Raw genomic sequence first — 20,567 nt, 5'->3', positions numbered from 1 at the left:
GAATGGTCAGTAACTACTACACTCAGCATATAAATATTACAGTTTGATTCAATGGAACTAAATGCTTAAATATTAATGCTTTACAATGATACATATTATCATTTTAAAATAAGTCAATATACGTTCCTGATCAAAATGAAGTAAAGAATCTGAGAAGTGTAGAAACTATTTGTGAAGTATCAGAGTGTTGAACAATGCTTGTGGACAGAGAAATTTAAGACCTTGTTATGGACACGAGAAATCAATTACCAAATATAGTGAACAGAATCTGCAAGCAATCATTTATGCTGTACTACTGGAAGATTGCCAAGATTTCGCAAATGACTTGCATCAGAAATTGGTGCTTGCTTGCATTAACTCAAAAGTAATCCCTGGAAGGTCACTCTAAAATAAACATTTACAAAAATAATTCAAGCTTTTAAAGTATTGTACCTTTTGCAGCTTTCAAAACAAAACATCAGCATCTACATCTGCAAAACAGCTGTACGCCAAATTGCTAACCTGGATATTAACCACACTGAAAGTAAAAATAATCTTAAAAAATGCTGGAAATCTGAGATGAAAATAGTGGAAGTACATAGTGGGTCAGTCAGTATCCATAAGGATTTCAAATATATACTCTTCATCAAAACATAAAGCTGAAAGATAAACTAATCTTCAAAAGCTGAAAGAAAATGAGAGGGATGAAAACAAACAGATATGGCACTCACCAGAAGGAACCTGTTGGCTTAATGACTGACTCTTACCTATTTGTGCATGCAAAACATCAGTGATATAGAAGCATACATAACATAGGGAAAAAGAATCAGATAGAGGCACACAAAAACAAAGTGAGAAAATGGAGGAAGATGAAGACGAACTAAAATTTAAATAGTAAATGTCAGCAAAATACAGTGGGTTTGCCAGCACTAAGAAAATACAGACTTACATCAGTGGCTCAAAGTCTATGTCAGCAATATGTTCTGACAAAGGGTCTTCACCTCTAAAGTAAAGAACATGTTCAGTGGTTGAAAACTTAAAACCAATGATCTGGCTGTATTATATGCAGCACACAGATGCCTGTAACACTCCTATTGTCAAAACTGTTGCAATGATTTTTAATTACAAAATACTTTCTAATATTTTAATCTCTAAGCATTTCTATTACAGAGAGCATTTGAGTATAGATGCTGAATTTTGCAAAACATTTAGTAGTCTGATAAAGCAAAAGGCATTCTTGTTAGTACCACCTAGTGAAAAATAGTTTGCTACAATTCTTCAGTGTTAAAATTTCAGTAGATGGTCACAAGTGAAACTGAACTATACATTTGATTTGTCCACTAAACTAAGATACATCAAGTTAACGCATAATTTGTCTCCTGCAAAATATTTGAACATGATTACTTTATAAAACCGCAAAGCAATGTATACATTACCTCACAGGTAGCAATGCCATCAAGAAACTAGAACAAAGGACAAGAATAAGTCTGCATGCATTAAGGTACTACATCTAAACCATTTATCAGTATATATAAATATTTCACATTTATATTTCCATTTGGAGATCAGCAGCATTTTAAAACTCAGCATGCGGCTGGATAACAAATCTAGACTATTATAAAATATTGCACAATTAGTTCATCATTACCTTTCTTTAATAGACATTGCTTTTCCAGTAGAGTACTCTGGGATCCCGTCACTTATTTCAGTTCTGCCAGTTTTGGTACTTAGTTCCAACTGATGATCATAAGGCACCTTGCTTTCTATTTGTGTGGCTGGCTGCTGATGTGCAAGTCTGGAGGATGTTACAGCAGAAACCTGTGATGCAATGAACGTTGCTGCCGATTCTGCTTTCATTTCAGGAGCATGCTCCACATACTCTATTCAACAAGAACAATGTCACATTAGCATGAACATAAATAATATACAAACATCTTTCATACATTTGCCAGATTAAGAGATTTACAGATTTTCAATTTGCTTTTAAACTTCATCTGTTTTTAGAGTATGTCCATCAGACACGCAATCACAAACAAATATTCTGACATATTTATAGAAAACAGTAAAAAGAGACTTCATTTTTATTAAGTTTCTCATTGCGTCTCACTTCAAGCGCAATACTTCAATAGTCACTACAAAATATTGTGTGAAGCATAAATTTTTATGGTGTTGGTTTTACAGAAAATATATTTTCTATCAATTTCAACACAACCAAGTTTTGTGTAAACAATATTTGTGTTAAGAGTGTGCTTGTAGAGTTTGTCTGTTTAATAGGAGCAATAATGTATTTTGGCCGCAGCCTCTGTACAACCATCAGCTCAGTCGTAACCATGTGATTCATTGAGCTAACATTTGCGCATGGGTTTAATTGTCTGTTTGTAGTAAATTCACTGCTCACAGCACATTGACAGCTTTTATGCTAATACTGTATATGAATACCACAAGCAGCAAAGACATACATAAAGAATTTTTTGAGAATCCTTTGTTTTGGCAGCAAGTTTTGTGTGTTTGAGAGGAGGGAATGGAACATCAGCACCCAGTGATCATTTCAAGCACTTATACATAAGCAAAATGGAGTCAACTGCAGAGTAAACCACCTTTTGCATTTGCATCAGCAAATAAAAATTAGGCGCAGGATTAAGTCTTTTGGTACATTATACTCACTAGTCATTCAAGAAGATCATCTCTGATCTTCTACTCTAATATCCACTCAATCCCCAGATCTCTTGATGCCAAGGATCTACCAAGCTTAATTTGAATATATTGAATGATGAACATTTACAGCCTTGTATGAAAGAAGATTCAAAAGATTGACAACTCTGCTGAGAGGAACATCCATCTCGTCTTGATCCGAAATGGCTGACTTCAACTCTCTCAGTTCTAGACTCTCAGCCAGAAGACAAGCACCTCAGCATCTACTTTCCAAACTACTCTTAGAATCTTAAAGGATTCTCCTTCTAAACTCCTGGGCCTATAGGTCCATTCTACTCAATCTCTCAAATCTACAAGATATCTTAGCCACTCTCAACATAGCATCACTCATGCATCAATGCAATTCTTTTTCCCAGTTTCCGCACAAACCATTTCATGTACATGTTTACAATTCCATTCATATGCATTTTGTATGAACTTGCAGTTGACACTATGACTGTAAAATGTTGGTGAGAAGACAGCTGTAGTCATATTGGGTTTACGTTTTCCTACAACTACCTGAAGGAACAACACTCCGAAAGCTCGTCCTCCCAAATAAACCTGTTGGATTACAACCTGGAGTTGCGTGATTTTAAAACTTTGTCCACCCCAGTCCAACAGCAGCTCCTCCACATCATTTTCCCATGATGGCAGGAATCCTGCTACCAAGGTCAAAAGTGGGAGATGACCCCAATTCAGTTGCCTACTGGTTGCTATTACTGAGACTGCAGACATGAGGGAGGGGGCAGTGGGCTCCTCAACCTTTGGGCAGGCGTGGAGTGTGTCGAAAGAGTTTGGGGAGATGCTGGGGTTAGGCAGCAACCCAGGGAGAGTGTTTGTGGTTTGTGTTACCCAAGCAGTTCTACTGTGCAGCAGCCACTGATGCCATTAACTGCAGAGCACCCACAAAAGGAGAACCCCTACACAGCTCGAGGTTTCAGTTAGTTGTCTTGTTCATCCCAGGTAAAAGGCAGGCAGAGGCTACAAGTGGCCCAGAAGTAAGCACTCAAGTAGGTTTATTGGGATCCTGTGTGGATAGTCAATCTGACAGCTATCCTACTGCTGACAAAATGACATGGTCCTGATGCTTTCCCACATCTCAGCCAATTGCCTAAGGACTGGTAAAATACTGGTCATTGAGTCAGCACTGATAGAAATGCAGGTCAGTGGGTTCAGAAAACCTGCTGAGGCTTCTCGATTTGTCTGGTTTGAGAATCACTGTGACCTCTTCTAATGCCTGTCCACTGCTGTCCAACTGGATGCGATTGCTGTTGCTTTGTTCAATTCTTACCTATCTAACTCTAGCCAGATAATCACCAATAATAACTCCTGTCCCCATTCCATCTGCTTTAGTATCTCTCAAAGATGTTCCCTTCTATTTCTCATCTAAATTCCATCCTTCAACGACATCACTGTAAACTGTTGCCTTCATTTTCATATACAAGTTAATGTCAGCCAGTTCTATCTTCCCACCATGTCTCACGGCATCTTCTTGTCTTGGAACTGCTAAGCAGCTGTTCGACATTCAGTTTTGAGTGAGCAGAAATTTTTGTCTACCGAATACAGGAAGATAAAAGGCTTTTTTTTTGGGGGGGGTCTTTACCACAAACTATTCCCTTATTGAGGAGTCCATCCCTCTTTCAGACAACTCTTCGAGAGGGAACCAGAGTATCTGGTATCATAATGATAAGCTTTCAAACGCATATCTGCAACATCACCATAACTTCCTATTGCCCTCTTGTAACATCATATGACACTTCTCTGCTTCAGTTCATCTGTTGATGAAATCCTTATCTACAGATTTGTTATCTTGATGTTGAACTATCCCAGTGCACTCTATGCCCACCTCCCACATTCCATGCTCTAGAAATTTGAGGCCAGCCAAAATTCTGTTACCAGTGTCCTAACGTGCAGCAAGTCCTGTTCACCCATCACCTCTCACTTTGCTGAACTACCTTTAGGTTACCTTTAGGTCTTAAAATCTTACGTGGCGCAATATTGAATCAAGTTTGCTAACATTCCAGTGACCTTTGACAATGTTAAAAATGCTATATAAGTGTACTGTAATGCTTGTTGTTGTTGAAGAAGGTGGTGGTCTAGGAACTTGCCCTATTTTGTGGTTATGCCAATCATGGCAATTGGCAATGAATGTTTTTTAATGTATTCATAGGATATGGACATCACAGGCATTTACTGCTTATCACTAATTGTCCTTGAGAAGGCGGTGGTGAGCTATTTGGTTCAAAAGAACTGAATGACTTACTGGGCTATTTGAGGGGGAAGTTAAGGGTCAATTGCATTGTTGTGGATCGGGGGTCACATTTGGCCAGAGGGCATAGGGATGATAGATTTCTCTCCGTGATCATTTATTGAGGTTTCTGGATGACTAGTCCAGATACAAAACTGCTATGATACCATACTCAAACTGGTCAGTAAGTAGCTGGAAGTGGTATTTGCTGCTCAGGGAACCTCCAAGAATGGATGTCAAGTAACTATGTGTTCAAGAATGCCATGCATCATGTGCTGATTATAACACTTTCAAATGCATTCGTTTCTTGTAAGTTGTGATGATCACATTTTTAGTAAGATGCAGACCATCCTCTAAGGCTAAAGCCTATATCCAACACTGTAAGCTTCCAATAATCTCACTTTCTTGTAAGGATGAATGAATAGCAAACTGCAAAGGTGGCAATAAGGGCTCATCAGGTTGTTAGTCAAATATGAAGTTTGCTGGGATAATCACGACAGAGTTGTTCAATAACTGCATCCGAAGTTCAGGAGTCGTAGAATCCTACTGTAACCCTTTCACCCATTGAGTCTGCACCGATTAAAAAAAAAACACACCTAATCTACCCTATAGCCTTGTATATTATGACACTTCAAATGTTATGAGGTTCCCTCCCCCAACTCCCAGGCAGTGCGCATTTCAGATTCCCATCACCCTCAGGTTTTGCTCAAATCCCCTCTCAACCTCCTGCATTTCACCTTTGCCATTGACCCTTCAAAAGAGGGAACAGCTGATTTCTATCCACTCTAGCCCAGTCCTTCATACACCTGAGTTAGGAGGCCCCTCAGCCTTCTCTGCTTAAAGAAATCAATCTGAGCTTATCCAGCCTCTCTTAATAGCTAAACTATTCCACTCTAGAAAATCTCCTATGCACCCTCTCCAGTGCATCCTTCCTAGACCTGCACACTGTACTCCAACTGTGGTTTAACCAAGTCATCTACAGCACCAACATAACCTCTCGTTTCCAAATAATTAATTAGGAGAAACTGAAGACTGCAGATGCTGGAGATCAGAGTTGAGAGTGGGGTGCTGGAAAAGCACAGCAGGCCAGGCAGCATCTGAGGAGCAGGAGAATCGATGTTTCGGGCAATTGCCTTTCATCAGGGATGAGGCTGTGAGCCGAGGGGCGAGAAAGATAAATGAGTGGGGGGTGGGGCTGGGGGAAGGGAGCTGAGAGCGCAGTAGGTAAATGGAGGTGGGGATAATGGTGCTAGGTCAAAGAGGAGGCTGGGGTGGATAGGTGGGGAGGAAGATGGACAGGTAGGACGGATCATGAGGGCGATGTTGAGTTGGAAGGTTGGAACTGGGATAAGCGGAGGTGGGTGGGGGGGGAAAATGAGGAAACTGGTGAAATCCACATTGATGCTGTATGGTTGGAGGACCCCAAAGTGGAAGGTGAGGCGCTCCTCCTCCAGGTGTCGGATGGTTAGGGTATGGCAATAGAGGCGGCTCAACACCTGCATGTCCTTGGCCGAGTGGGAAGGGGAGTGTGGACCTGACAAGAGAGTGGTAAAGGGAATGGTTCTTTATGGAAAGTGAATAGGGGAGGGGAGGGAAATAAATCTCTGGCGGTAGGGTCCATTTGTAGGTGGCAGAAATGGTGGAGGATGATGCGACGTGTGCGGAGTATGGTGGGATGGAAGGTGAGGACTGGGGGGGGTTGGGGTGGGTGGGTTCTGTCCTTGTTGGAGTGGGGTTCGAGAATGGAGGTGTGGGAAGTGGATGAGATGGGCTAAAGGGCAACAGAGGGGCATCAGTTTCCTCATTTATCCCCTCCCCCCACCTTATCCAGTTCCAACCTTCCAACTCGGCATCGCCCTAGTGACCGGTCCTATCTGTCCATCTTTCTCCCCACCTATCTGCCCCACCCTCCTCTCCGACCTATCACCATTACTCCCTACCTCCATCTACCTATTGCACTCTCAGCTCCCTTCCCCTCAGCCCCACACCCCCTCTCATTTATCTCTCCATGCCCTCGGCTCACAAGCCTCATTCCTGATGAAAGGCTATTGCCCAAAACATCGATTATCCTGCTCCTCGGATGCTGCCTGACCTGCTGAGCTTTTTCAGCACCCCACTCTCGACTCCTAATAATTTATACCATGACTGACAAAGTCAATGTCCCTTATGCTGCCTTAACTCCCATCTTAATCTATCCTGAGCTGTCAGGGATCTGTTGCCAAGTACCCAAGATCTTTCTATTGCTCTGAATTTCCCAGTGTCCTGCCATTTATTGAGTACTCCCTTGTTTTGTTACTTCTTCCAAAGTGCTTCCACATTTATCAGGGTTAATTCCATCTGTCGGTGATCTACCATCTGACCAATCCATCTCTATCTTCTGTAATTTAACACCTTCTTCCTCACTGTCAATCATTAAGCCAATCTTTATTACATCCGTAAACTTACTTACCAACCGCAAACCTTACACATTTTCTTATCTACTGTTTATATACATCACAAACAATAAAGGACCTACCACTGGACACTGGCCTCCTCTCAAACAAACATGCAGTTTTCTACCACCATCTTCTGTCTCACACTACTAAGTCCATTTTGGTTCCAACTTGTTGAGTTACCCTGGAATCCACGTGCTTTTACCTTATCAGTCTCTCATATAGAGTAAGTAAATCCCCACAACAAAGAAGCAGGCCATCTGACCCATTGAGTCCACAGTGGCCCTCTGAAGAGCATCCCACCCAATCCAACCCCATCTACCCTATTCCTGTAACCCTGCATTTCCCACGGCTAATCCACCTAACCTGCACAATCCAGGACACTATAAGCAATTTAGTATGGCCAATCATCATATGTGGTATGCACATCATATGGTACCTTGTCAGAGGCGTTGATGAAATCCATATAAACGACATCAATTGCACCACCCTTATCTGCACACCTAATCACTTTCTTGAAAAATTCAATTGGATTTGTTAGGAACAACCTCTCTCTGACAAAGCCATGTTGACTATTCCTGATAGAACATAGAAGAATACAGCGCAGTACAGGCCCTTTGGCCCTCGATGTTGCGTCGATCCAAGCCCACCTAACCTACACTAGCCCACTATCCTCTATATGCCTATCCAATGCCCGCTTAAATGCCCATAAAGAGGGAGAGTCCACCACTGCTACTGGCAGGGCATTCCATGAACTCACGACTCGCTGAGTAAAGATCTTTACTTTCTTAGGTTCACCCACTGATTTGCTCCCAACAATAATTGTTTCCAGACTACTTTGGCCAGTTCCTGCCTTATTTCAACAAAATCTGCTTTCCCCTAATCCAAAACAGTTTCACTGTCAGCTGGACCAGCTTTGTTTCCCCAGAATCAAGTGCAGCACTGCACCATCCCTTATTCATCTCTGTGAGTTGATATAAAGGGCTCACCTCAATAACTTTTAACTCTGTCCCCTCTAAACCAGTTACACTATGATTATCCCAATTAATGTTAGAGAATTTGGCTCCCTAATGTAGTTAGGGGAGAAAGTGAGGACTGCAGATGCTGGAGATCAGAGCTGAAAATGTGTTGCTGGAAAAACGCAGCAGGTCAGGCAGCATCCAAGGAACAGGAGAATTGACGTTTCGGGCATAAGCCCTTTCCTGAAGAAGGGCTTATGCCTGAAACGTCGATTCTCCTGTTCCTTCGATGCTGCCTGACCTGCTGCGCTTTTCCAGCAACACATTTTCATCCCTAATGTAGTTACCCTATTATTGATTTTGCACATCTCAGTGAATTGTCTATGCATCTGCTCCTCTATTGCATGCTGTTTGGGTGGTGTGTCTGTCTCTGTTTATTTCTAAGCTCTATCCACAAAGCCTCATTTGAAAACTCTTCCAGAATATCCTCCTTCCTACTGCAGTAACAGGCTCTTTAACTAATAACAGAGTCACAGAGATGTACAGCATGGAAACAGACCCTTCGGTCCTACCTGTCCTTGCTGACCAGACATCCCAACCCAATCTAGTCCCACCTGCCAGCACCCGGCACATATCCCTCCAAACCCTTCCTATTCATATACCCATCCAAATGCCTCTTAAATGTTGCAATTGTACCAGCCTCCACCACTTCTTTTGGTAGTTCATTCCATACACATACCACCCTCTGCGTGAAAAACTTGCCCCTTAGGTCTCTTTTATATCTTTTCCCTCTCACCCTAAACCTATGCCCTCTAGTTCTGGACTCCCCAATCCCAGGGAAAAGACTTTGTCTATTTACCCTATCCATGCCCCTCATAATTTTGTAAACCTCTATAAGGTCACCCCTCAGCTTCCGGCGCTCGAGGGAAAACAGCCCCAGCCTGTTCAGCCTCTCTCTTTAGCTCAAATCGTTCAACCCTGGCAACATCCTTGTAAATCTTTTCTGAACCCTTTCAAGTTTCACAACATCTTTCTGATACGAAGGAGACCAGAATTGCACGCAATATTCCAACACTGGCCCAACCAATGTCCTGTACGGTGGCAACATGACCTCCCAGCTCCTGTACTCAATACTCTGACCAGGAAAAGAAAGCATACCAAACACCTTCTTCACTATTCTATCTACCTGCGACTCCACTTTCAAGGAGCTATGAACCTGCCCTCCAGGGTCTCTTTGTTCAACAAAACTCCTGAGGACCTTAGCATTAAGCATATTAAGTCCTGCTAAGATTTGCTTTCCCAAAATGCAGCACCTCGCATTTATCTGAATTAAACTCCATCTGCTACTTCTCAGCTCATTGGCCCATCTGGTCAAGATCCTGTTGTAATCTGAGGTAACCCTCTTTGCTGTCCACTACACCTCCAATTTTGGTGTCATCAGCAAACTTACTAACTGTACCTCTTATGCTCATATCCAAATCATGTAAATGACAAAAGTAGAGGACCCTCTTTTACAGCCTTCTCTCTCCTGCCTGATGATCCTGTACCCTGGAATGTTGGATTGCTAGTCCTGCCACTTACTCATCCACATGTGTGATGGCAACAACATCTCAATTCTATATGTTGATCCACATCATTAACTCATGTCTTACCAAACATACTCCTAGATTCAAAGTAGGGGCCATCCAGCCTGCCTTACTCCCTTTACAATCAACATGGCTGAAATCCCTCTGCGCTTGTTCCTTCAATAAAGTATGCTGGGTCCTTACTGAATGAACACTGTGTGCCCCTCTCCCAACTAAATTAGTTTACACTTCTCCCTTCAGCACTAGCTGACCCACCTGCAAAGGATGCTGGTCCAAGTCTGGTTCAGGTGCAGACTGTCCCACTTATGTAGGTGCCACCTCCCCAGAAAATGGTCCCAGTGACCCAGGAATCATGGTTGGCACATGCACAGTAGATAGAGGAAGAAATGACTATCCAAATCACAAATTAATAAACTGTTACGAGGATATACCATGTCTGGAATTGCTAGAGCAAACAAATTTACAGAATCTACTCTGTCCAGGAGTGCTATGACAGGTTCTGACAGGTGGGTGGTTAGGCTGGCATGCATACTGGATAAGGTCCTGATGGTGACATGAAGAATTTCCTTTTGTACGAGATGGCAAGTCTCAGGGTGCCCCACACATCGAGGTATCCAAGACTGGACCTTAACTAAACAAAACAAAAAGATTATGTGGATATATCCTATGTGAAGAATACGTCTTTAGTTTAGACTTAGTTTAATTGTACCTGGAGAACTGCTGATATTTTGTTTTTTGAATAATACTAAAGGTAGTGGAGTGATTGAGTTGTTACATTTAACATCAGTATGCAAGAATATTGATTAAACTCTTTATCAAGAGAGTATTAAAACATGAAATTTCCTAACAAGTAGTTGAAGTGAATAAGTAGCTGTGTTTAAGGGAAAGCAAGAGCAATATATGGTGGAGAACAGAATGGAAAGACATTCGGGAATAAAAACCAGGTAGGAGAAGGCTCATGGAGCAATAGCACTGCCAAAGACTAGCAGCACAGATTTAAATTTTTCTGTGATGTAAATTGTATTTTATGGCAAAGCCTTCCTAACCATTCTCAGTACACACATGAATTCTTAGTGACATGTGCCTGGCATTTTTTAGTCTGTTTTCTAACGGAGTTGGTTTAAGATAATCCAAGTTAAAAATCACACAACACCAGGTTATAGTCCAACAGGTTTATTTGGAAGCACTAGCTTTCGGAGCACTGCTCCTTCATCAGGTGATAATTAAGCCCTCCTAGAATAACTTATACATTTTCTCCCTACTCCATGTGCTTCTGATGGTGCATATCCTTGGGTCTTAAAAAAGCACTCATGCGAAATGAGACATTCTTAGAATATATGTTCATTTCTTAGGCCAGCAATTATGCACTCAGTCAAAAGTCTCAGGCACCAACCTTAACAGCAAACATTGATTTAAAGAAAGAACTGAGAACCGTTTACCTGAAATAGCTTGCTTGTTCTTCATATCATGTTCCACTTTCACAATTTCATCAAAGCTTTTCTCTTCACTTTCCCAACTCTCATGCATGTTTTCGGATTTCATAACCATTTTCCTTTCAGCTGTCTGTGGCAAGATTTCTGGGTCGAGCTGCTCCCCACGGTCCCTTTCTGGAGTTTCATGCTTACTATCCATATTCCTCCCAGTTGCTACATGGGGATCGGTTTCTGCAAGCCTACAACTATACATGCTGCTTTTTTGCAGCATCTCTTTTGTCTCATCATTTCTGTCATCATCGGCCTCTTTGAATATGCCACTGAATCCATAGGATCTCTCCTGTGATGGGAGCATGCATTCTGAGGGAAGCACACTCGTACTTGATATATCAGCATTGACAAGTGAGCTGTGGGAGGGAACAAAAGAGGTTGCTGCTGACTTGTGGGCAGCATGTAAACTATTCTCAGCAATGGAAGACTTTCCAAGATGTAGGTCACCAGCACAAGCTGTGGAGACTATAGCTGCCTGACTGACCCGAGACTGTGAGAAAGGCCTTATCATTTCATTGCCATTTTGCACCTGCAATAAAAAGACAGATAAAAGTTTATACACACTAAAATGTGAAATTAAACATATTGTTGTATAAATCATTGATAAGGATTCAAATCCCTTCACAGCGGGTAATGAAGTGAGAATTCAATAGAATTCTGGAATAAAATACTGGCCTAAAGTTGCAACAGTTGTTGTAAAAATCTGACTGGTGCACTGGTCCTTTCGGGCAGGAAATCTACTATAGTTATCAGGCCTGGTTTGTGTGACTTCAGACCCACTGTGATGTGGCTGAATTTTAACTGCTCTCTGGGCAATTAGGGATGGACAATAAATGGTTATCTAGCCAGAAATGTCTACATCACGAGTGAATTAAACAAAATGTACAATTACCTTCCTAATCTTTCTAAGATTAAAATCACAAAACAAATAAATATTGGCACAACATCCTAAGTACTTTATTGTTGAATTTGGATTCCTATAACTGTTATAGAATGGAAGGAGACCATACACCTAGTGGTAATTTTTTAAAATTCACTTGGATACCACTGACTGACCAACATTCATTAACTCTCCCTTGGTGCTCTCGAGAACATGATAGCGAGCTGCATTCTTGAACCACTGTAATCCATCTGTTGTAGTTAGACACACAAATGCTATTGAGGAGGGAATTCCAGGATTTTAACCCGGACACAGTGAAGGAACGGAGAGATATTTACAAATCACCATGGTAAGTTATTGACAGGAGAACTTGTAGTTGGTGGTGTTCCCACATATTTCCTCCCCTTGTCCTTCTAAATCAAAGTGGTTGTGGGTTTGGAAGGCGCTGCCTAAGGATCTTTGGGGTGAAGTTTCTGCAATGCGCCGTGTAGATTATACACACTGCTGCTATTAAGAGTTGGTGGTGAGGGAGTGGATGCTTCTGGAAGTGCTGTCAATCAAGCGGGCTGCTTTGCCCTGGATGGTGCCAAGTTTCTCCAAGATGTTGGAATTGCACCCATCCTGACAAGCGGGGAGTATTCAATCACACTTCTGATTTCTGGCTTGTAGGTGGTGGACAGGCTTTGGGGAGTCAGGACACGAGTTAGCTGCTGCAGTATTCCAAGTTATTGAATGTCAAGGGCTGTGGTTAGATTGTCTCTTATTTCAGATTTCATTGCCTGGAATTTACGCTACACAAGTGTTGCCACTTGTCAGACCTAGCCTTGATCTTGTCCAGATCTTCTTGCATTTGAACATGGACCGCTTCAGTTTCTGAGCAGTCATGAATGGTGTTGAACAATGTGAAATCATTTGAAAATATCACTACTTCTGACCTTTTGTTGGAGGGAAGGTCATTGATGAAGCAGCTGAAGATGATTGGGCCAAGGATACCATCCTGAAGAATTCCTGCAGAGATATCCCTCAGCTGAGATGATGGATCTCCAACTTACTCTGTGCCAGATATGACTCAATCTGCAGAGAGCTGCCCCCGATCTTCACGGTTTTAGCTTTGCTAAGGATTCCTGTCTTTTCACTGCAGGTCTGCAAATCTTTCCTTTTCAGATAATGATTTAACTCCTTTTGAAAGCTTCAGTTGACTCTGCCTCCATCATACTCTCTGGTAATGCATTTCAGATTCCTACCACTTACTGAGTGAGAAAAAAAATCCTCACTGTGACATTCCTCTTTTTGCCACTTATTTTAAGTCTGTATCTATAGTTCCTGATTCTTCCTCCAATGGGTACATTTCTACTCTGATCATATCCATGATTGAATACTTCTATCAAATCTTCTAACCTTCTTTTCTCTAAGCCGAAGAGTCCAATTTTTCAATGCAAGGAGAAACCTTCATCCGTGACACCACTCTCATGGATCTTTTCTGCATCCATTCTAATGCCTTCACTTTTTCCCTGAAGCATGGTATCCTGAACAACCTGCAATACTCCAGTTGAGGCCAAACTGGTGTTTTATACTTATATACATGTAACACTGTACTGAAATTAAATTAGCTTTGAATGCCATTTTACTCAGACAATACATAATGAATCAACTTCTCACCATCCACATTTATCAAAAGAGGGGGGAGGAAATGAACAGGAAAAAATTTGGAGAAGGAGAAGGAGATCAGCAATGAGTTTTTTTATAGCACCTAGGACACCCAAGATCTCCACAGTCAATGACACACTTTGTCCTCTTGCAAATTAGGGAAATATGATAGTCAATTTGTACAAATGGAGGTACTACAACAGCATCGAGTTAACAGAGCTGTATTAGTGTTGCAGTTCAAAAGGCTAAGTACAGGATGACACCTGTATCTGCAGAATTATTTTCCGCGGTTTATCATGGCCCGAGCATATTATAGGGAACGTTCCAGCACCAGGCACCAGGGAGCTGCCGGGAAGGCACATTTCCCATTTAAATAAATGGGTTTGCACCTATCCACGGTTTCTGGCTTCCGTGGTAGGTCTTGGAACGTAACCACCGCGGGTATGGGGGACTACGGTATTGCCCAGAACACCACAATGCTCCTCTGCTCTTCTTTCTAGTGCAATGGGAGCTTTAATGTGTACCAGAGAGGATTACTGCAGTCTCAGCTTAATATCCCATCAGAAAGATGATGTCTCTGACATTGAACCACTCAGTACCACACTGGTATGTCAACCAAAGATCACTCAGAATATATCCAACTTAATTTACTTGATGAAGCTTTGAAAAATATGAAACCAAAGCAGGAATTGCTGACACATCTCAACAGATATGGCAGCAGCTATACAGAGAAATCAGAGTTAATGTTTTGGGTCTAGTGACCTTTCTTCAGAACCCTGGGTTAACTCTGATTTCTCTCCACAGATGCTATCAAACATGCTAAAATTTTCTAACAATTCCTGTTTCTGATTTCCAGCACCTGCAGTTCTTTGAAAAATGTGATAATTCCGAATTTTGTGTGACCTTTAGGAGTATTCCAACTAAGCTCTGGGACACTAATTCAATTTTTCAATGTAACAATATACAACTCTCACTATTTCAATCAGGATGTCTACAATTACTCAGACGTAGCAGCAAAGTTTGTACATGAACAGTATTTTACTGTCCAACCAGCTTCAGATTTCGCTGCATTGTAATAAAATTCTTATCCTCGGGATTAAAAAAGAGCAAAGCAGCACCTTTTACTTTCTTATAAAGTTTCAGTTTCTTTTAAAAATGAAACCAAGTGTGCAGATATAGTTTAAGATTTTAAAATCCACACATTTATTAAAATATACACAGAATAGCAATATATTATACCAAATGTGAATTTGTAACTGATTATCTAACGATCCAGAGGAATAACCTGGTGATGTTCCACTGTTTCTCATGAAATTCTATGTATAGATGAAGAGATTTATTGTAATTACAAAAACACCAGCATCTTATCAAAACAGCAATGCTTGGAACTGTTTAAATACTCCGTCACTCAGGTTTCTCTTCCTTCACTCTGTCCCATGACATTAAAGAGACATTTCGTTTATGTTTGATTGTAGTACAGTATCTAGCATTTATATTTCGCTGCCAGACAGCAGGGCTCCAATTTGCAAGTTAAAAAATATTCATTCAAGCAACATTTATTTTCCTCATTTCTATTGCTAATCACTGGGTTCAAGGAACATTTGATCCAAATCAAGGTGTAGCAGCTATTTCTACACATTCTTGGCACCTTTCAAAGACATCATTGCCACATGAAATGAGCGCTTGCTTCCGAAACTATTATCATTTAGTTATCTTTTTCAATGAATTCCTTCCCTTCCTCAATAATAATATTCAAGTTCTGACCCTCTGCAGGGAAGGTGGTCTATAAGCATAAGAACACTAGATGTCACTATAATTTGGAAACACATACCTCTTCAACTTCACCCAGCGTAATTGGTTGAGTCTGATATCGAGAATTTGATCGTCTTTGCTTAGTATCACTTCTACTCCTTGCTGCTTTTATTTTAGTCACAGGTTGTGAAAGACGATTGAACAGAGCCATCTTTTCTGCAAGGCTGAGTGTGGACATGTCTGGCTCTTCAGGCTGGGCTTGTTCTGCTAATTCTTTGGCTTCACTTGCCTTCTGTTCCCCTGCAGCAGACTGTGCAGATGCTTGTAGTCTAGGAAGTGCATTGGTTTAATATTTAGGTCATCATTTTGCAGTACACTTACATAGTCCCTGTCCCAAAAATGTCTCTCTAAAATTAGAACTTCACATTCATCACTTAAAATGCATGCAGCTTCCTGGTAGTTCAAAATCATTTTTTAGAACCATATCATTTTGGGAAAAGGTAAACATTTTATTTTGTTACAGGTTTTCAAAAAGAAATACATCTATGTACGTACGAAAATATAGCTTGAACAATAACAATCTAAATCATTAGGATGTCCCAGACAAAAACAAACAAATTCCTGAAAGCTATACAAATAACCATAAGACCATAAGGTATAGGAGCAGAATTAGACCATTTGGCACATTGAGTTTGATCTGTCATTCGATTGTGGTTGATCTGTTTCTCAAACTCATGCTCCTGCCTCCTACACCTAAAGCTTGATTTTCTCATCAATCAAGAATACATACACTCAATGACTTACCTCCACAGCTTTATGTGGAAATGGCATTCACAGTTTCACCACACTCTGGCTGATGAAATTCTCCTATAGGTTCTGAAGGGTTGTTGCTTCACTCTGAGGCTGTGCCCTTGGATCCTAGTCTTCCCCACTAATGAAAGCATCTTTTCCACGTCCCCTCTATCCAGGCGTCTCAGTATTCTGTAAGTTTCAACCAGATCTCCACTGCCCCATCCTTCTGAACTCCATCGAGTACAAACCCAGAGTCCTCAACTACTCCTCCTCTGACAAACGTCTTCACCCCCCCCGGGTCATTGATGTAAACCTTCGCTAAATCCCCTTCGCACATCCACCAATATCATTTACTGTATCCGTTGCTCCCAATGCGGTCTCCTCTAGACTGGGGAGACTGGACGCCTCCTAGCAGAGCGCTTTAGGGGGAACATCTCTGGGACACCCGCACCAATCAACCACACCGCCCTGTGGTCCAAGATTTCAACTTCCCCTCCCACTCAGCCGAGGACATGGAGGTCCTGGGCCTCCTTCACCACCCGACGCCTGGAGGAAGAACGCCTCATCTTCCGCCTCGGAACACTTCAACCCCAGGACATCAATGTGGACTTCACCAGTTTCCTCATTTCCCCTTCCCACACCTCATCCCAGCTCCAACCTTCCAGCTCAGCACCGTCCCCATGACCTGTACTACCTGCCTATCTTCCTTTCCACTCCACCCTCCTCTCTGACCTATCACCTTCATCCCCACCCCTATTCACCCATTGTACTCTTTGCTACCTTCCCCCACCCTCCTCCCTGACCTATCACCTTCATCCCCACCCCCACTCACCTATTGTACTCTATGCTACTTTCTCCCCACTGTCCTCTCACTTATCTCTCCACCCTGCAGGCACTTTGCCTGTATTCCTGATGAAGGGCTTTTGCCTGAAACATCAATTTTCCTGCTCCTCGGATGCTGCCTGAACTGCTGTGCTTTTCCAACCACTCTAATCCAGACTCTTGAAATTAATGCCAACATTACATTTTCCTTCCTACCTGCCAACTGAACCTGCATGTTAACCTTGAGAGAATTGTGAATTAGGACTCCCTTTGTGCTTCAGATTTCTGGTCTTTCCTCATTTAGAATGTACTCTAATCTTTTCCCTCCTACCAAAGTGCATAACCCCATACTTTCCCACATTGCATCCTAACTGCTACTACTTTGCTCACTCTCCTAGCTTGTTCAAGTCTTTCTGTCACTTGCTCATTTCCACAACAAGTACCTTTCCTTCCACCTATCTTTATGCCCTCTGTAAACTTAGCAACAATGTCCTCAGTTCTTTCATCCAAATCATTCATGTATAATGTGAATATCTGTGGTCCCTACGTGGACATCTGTGGAACTCCGTTAATCACCAGCTTCCATCCTGAAAAAGACTCTTTTATCCCTACTTTCTGCCTTCTGCTAGTCAGCCAATCTTCTATCTATGCCAATACCTGCCCCCAACATCATGGACTCTCATCCTATTTAGCAGTCTCATGTGTGGTGCCTTGTCATAGGCCTTCTGGAAATCCAATTAGATCATGTCCACTGGCTATGCTTTGAGGAGGTAACGAGCAAGTTAGACAAAGAATTCTAAAAGACTTGTCAGGCGTGACCTTCCCTTGATGAAAATGTGCTGACTTAGCCCTATTTTAACTTGGACTTCCAAGTATTCTACAATCTCATCCTTAATAACAGACTCTAAAATCTAACCAATGACCAAGGTCAGACTAACCGACCTATAGTTTCCTGTCTTCTGCCTCACTCTCTTCTTAAACAGGGTGTTACATTAGTCATTTTCCAGTCCTCTGGGGTACTTCCTGACTCAAATGAGCCCTGAAAGATCACCAATGGCTCTACAATCGCCTCAGCTATCACCTTCAGAAATCTGGGTTATAGTCCATCTGGTCTGGGTGATTTATCCACCTTCAGGCCTTTCAGCTTCCCCAGCACCATCTCCTTAATGATGGCTACTACATTCACCTCTGCCCCCTGACTCTCGAAGTTCTGATATGCTGCTGGTGCCTTTCACTGTGAAAACTGATGCACCTTATTCATGGTTAAAATTCATGGCACTATTATACTGGTCAGTTGACACAAATACAGTTAATTAACTTTTTTTTGTATATGTCAACATTCTAAAGTTGTAGAGATTTAGGTTTCAGTATTTGTTTCAAAACACCGAGTGTGCAGCAATTAATCAAATTGGTATGAATGAAAAATATACTACTGACTTGTAATGACTGCTTAGAATCAAGATTAAAATGACATTTTTTTATTTCTAGGAAATAACGTTTATTACTTAAAGTGTTTTTCAGCTATTTTAGGGGACAAAAGGTTTTAACTATTACATTGAAATGTCTGTGTCACAGAATGGAAGGCAGGATGCTGAATTAGGGAATGACAGGATTTGGCCTCAGACTGTGCCATTTGAAGGTGCAGAGTGAAAGGCAAACACACAAGAAGGAAAAAGGAAGCAGTAAGTTTTGTCTGCACTTGTACACAAGAGCTCATACATACACCACAAAACAAATCAGCACCAAAACAAATATCTCATTTCTACAGTTAGTTTTAATATTCAGATAGTCATTAAAAGGTAGAAATTGTATAAGCTTCTGGGCATTAAATTATAAAACATTTTACAAGTCAATAAACATTCGAAATTGTATGGGCAAACAACAAACAATATCTTTCTATAGAGCAATGGGGTGGTGGGAAGTGCAGTCCTATTGCCACAGCTGGTGTACAGGGATTTTTTGCAAGGTTGAAAAAGGTAAATTTCATTCAATGAGAATCTGAAATACTAACATTGAAATCCTATGGTTAGACAGTAGTTGGATTATTGGACTATTTAGTAACTGCACTGAAACTTCCCTCTTTGGTTTACTAGGCAATATTTGTTTCAAGCATCATACATGTTTACAGTTGTAGCTAGCCACCTGTGAAGCAATTTGCAACATTTTGGAAAAACAGGATAATTGCTGAATAAAAGCCTCTTTCCCTGTATTTCTTCACTATGAGGATGGTGGATCTGTGGAATTTTATATTACGCAAGACACACTCTGAAGCTAAATCTTGTGATTCCCTAATTCAGCCTTACTTTCTGTGAAATAAGGTGTTTTAATGTGATGGTTAAGGCCTTTTGTCCTTTAAATGGCTGTGAACACCTTACGTGGAGGTTCAAGTCACTGAATACATTGAAGACTTTGAGATAGAGAATCAGTCATGATCATACTGAGAGGTGGAGTGGACTCGATGGGCCAAATGACCTATCCCCGCTCCTAGCTTACATGTTTCTAACTGAGTTGAGATCAGGACAGTGGGCGGCACGGTGGCACAGTGGTTAGCACTGCTGCCTCGCAGCGCCAGAGACCCAGGTTCAATTCCCGACTCAGGCGACTGACTGTGTGGAGTTTGCACGTTCTCCCCGTGTCTGCGTGGGTTTCCTCCGGGGGCTCCGGTTTCCTCCCACAGTCCAAAGATGTGCAAGTCAGGTGAATTGGCCATGCTAAATTGCCCGTAGTGTTAGGTAAAGGGGTAAATGTAGGGGTATGGGTGGGTTACGCTTCGGCGGGTCGGTGTGGACTTGTTGGGCCGAAGGGCCTGTTTCCACACTGTAAGTAATCTAATCTAATCTAATGTGCACAAAACGTGTTCACATACAAGATTAACAAGTACCCAGTAACATTCTTTGAATCTTCATCACAAAGGATTAAATGAGAAGCAAAGGACATTGTGTTTGCGAAGTCGATAGATATTTTCTAGCAAACCTGTTCAGAGCTGTTGTTCTGCAGTTCTGACGCAGGTGAAATTTGAACCCAGGCCTCTTAGTTCTGAGGTAGGGACACTACCACTGCCCCACGACTTTATAACCATACTTCTCAAATATTGTTTTAGTTATTCGACTCAATTCAATTAGATTCGATTCCCTACAGTGTGGAAACAGGCCCTTCGGCCCAACCAGTCCACACCGACCCAGACCCATTTCCCTCTGACTAGTGCACCTAACACTATGGACAATTTAGCATGGTCAATTCACTTAACCTGCACAACTTTGGACTGTGGGAGGAAACCGGAGCACCAGGAAGAAAC

General features: G+C 41.7%; 1 protein-coding gene across 20 annotated transcripts in view; it reads right to left on the bottom strand.

The window, feature by feature from the left end:
• Window positions 1–20,567, bottom strand: part of svila (supervillin a) — a 339,560-nt gene that overhangs the window by 97,277 nt on the left and 221,716 nt on the right. For 16 of the 20 annotated variants that reach the window (XM_087987490.1, XM_087987491.1, XM_087987489.1 and 13 more), the window contains 4 exons: window positions 15,738–15,987; window positions 11,335–11,908; window positions 1,628–1,859; window positions 929–982 (listed from right to left, as the gene is read on the bottom strand). In XM_087987490.1, the coding sequence (XP_087843616.1) occupies window positions 929–982; window positions 1,628–1,859; window positions 11,335–11,908; window positions 15,738–15,987 (1,110 nt within the window). The remainder of the gene's footprint in view (window positions 1–928; window positions 983–1,627; window positions 1,860–11,334; window positions 11,909–15,737; window positions 15,988–20,567) is intronic. The other 4 variants (XM_087987481.1, XM_087987488.1, XM_087987498.1 and 1 more) reach the window with 1 other exon arrangement.

The sequence above is a fragment of the Chiloscyllium plagiosum genome, unplaced genomic scaffold, assembly GCF_037043375.1.
Source record: "Chiloscyllium plagiosum isolate Xiang-an unplaced genomic scaffold, Cpla_swu_hap1 HiC_scaffold_5, whole genome shotgun sequence".
Lineage (NCBI taxonomy): Eukaryota > Metazoa > Chordata > Chondrichthyes > Orectolobiformes > Hemiscylliidae > Chiloscyllium > Chiloscyllium plagiosum.
The sequence above is the reverse complement of the archived record's forward strand: the minus strand, read 5'-3'. Positions and strand labels throughout refer to the sequence as shown.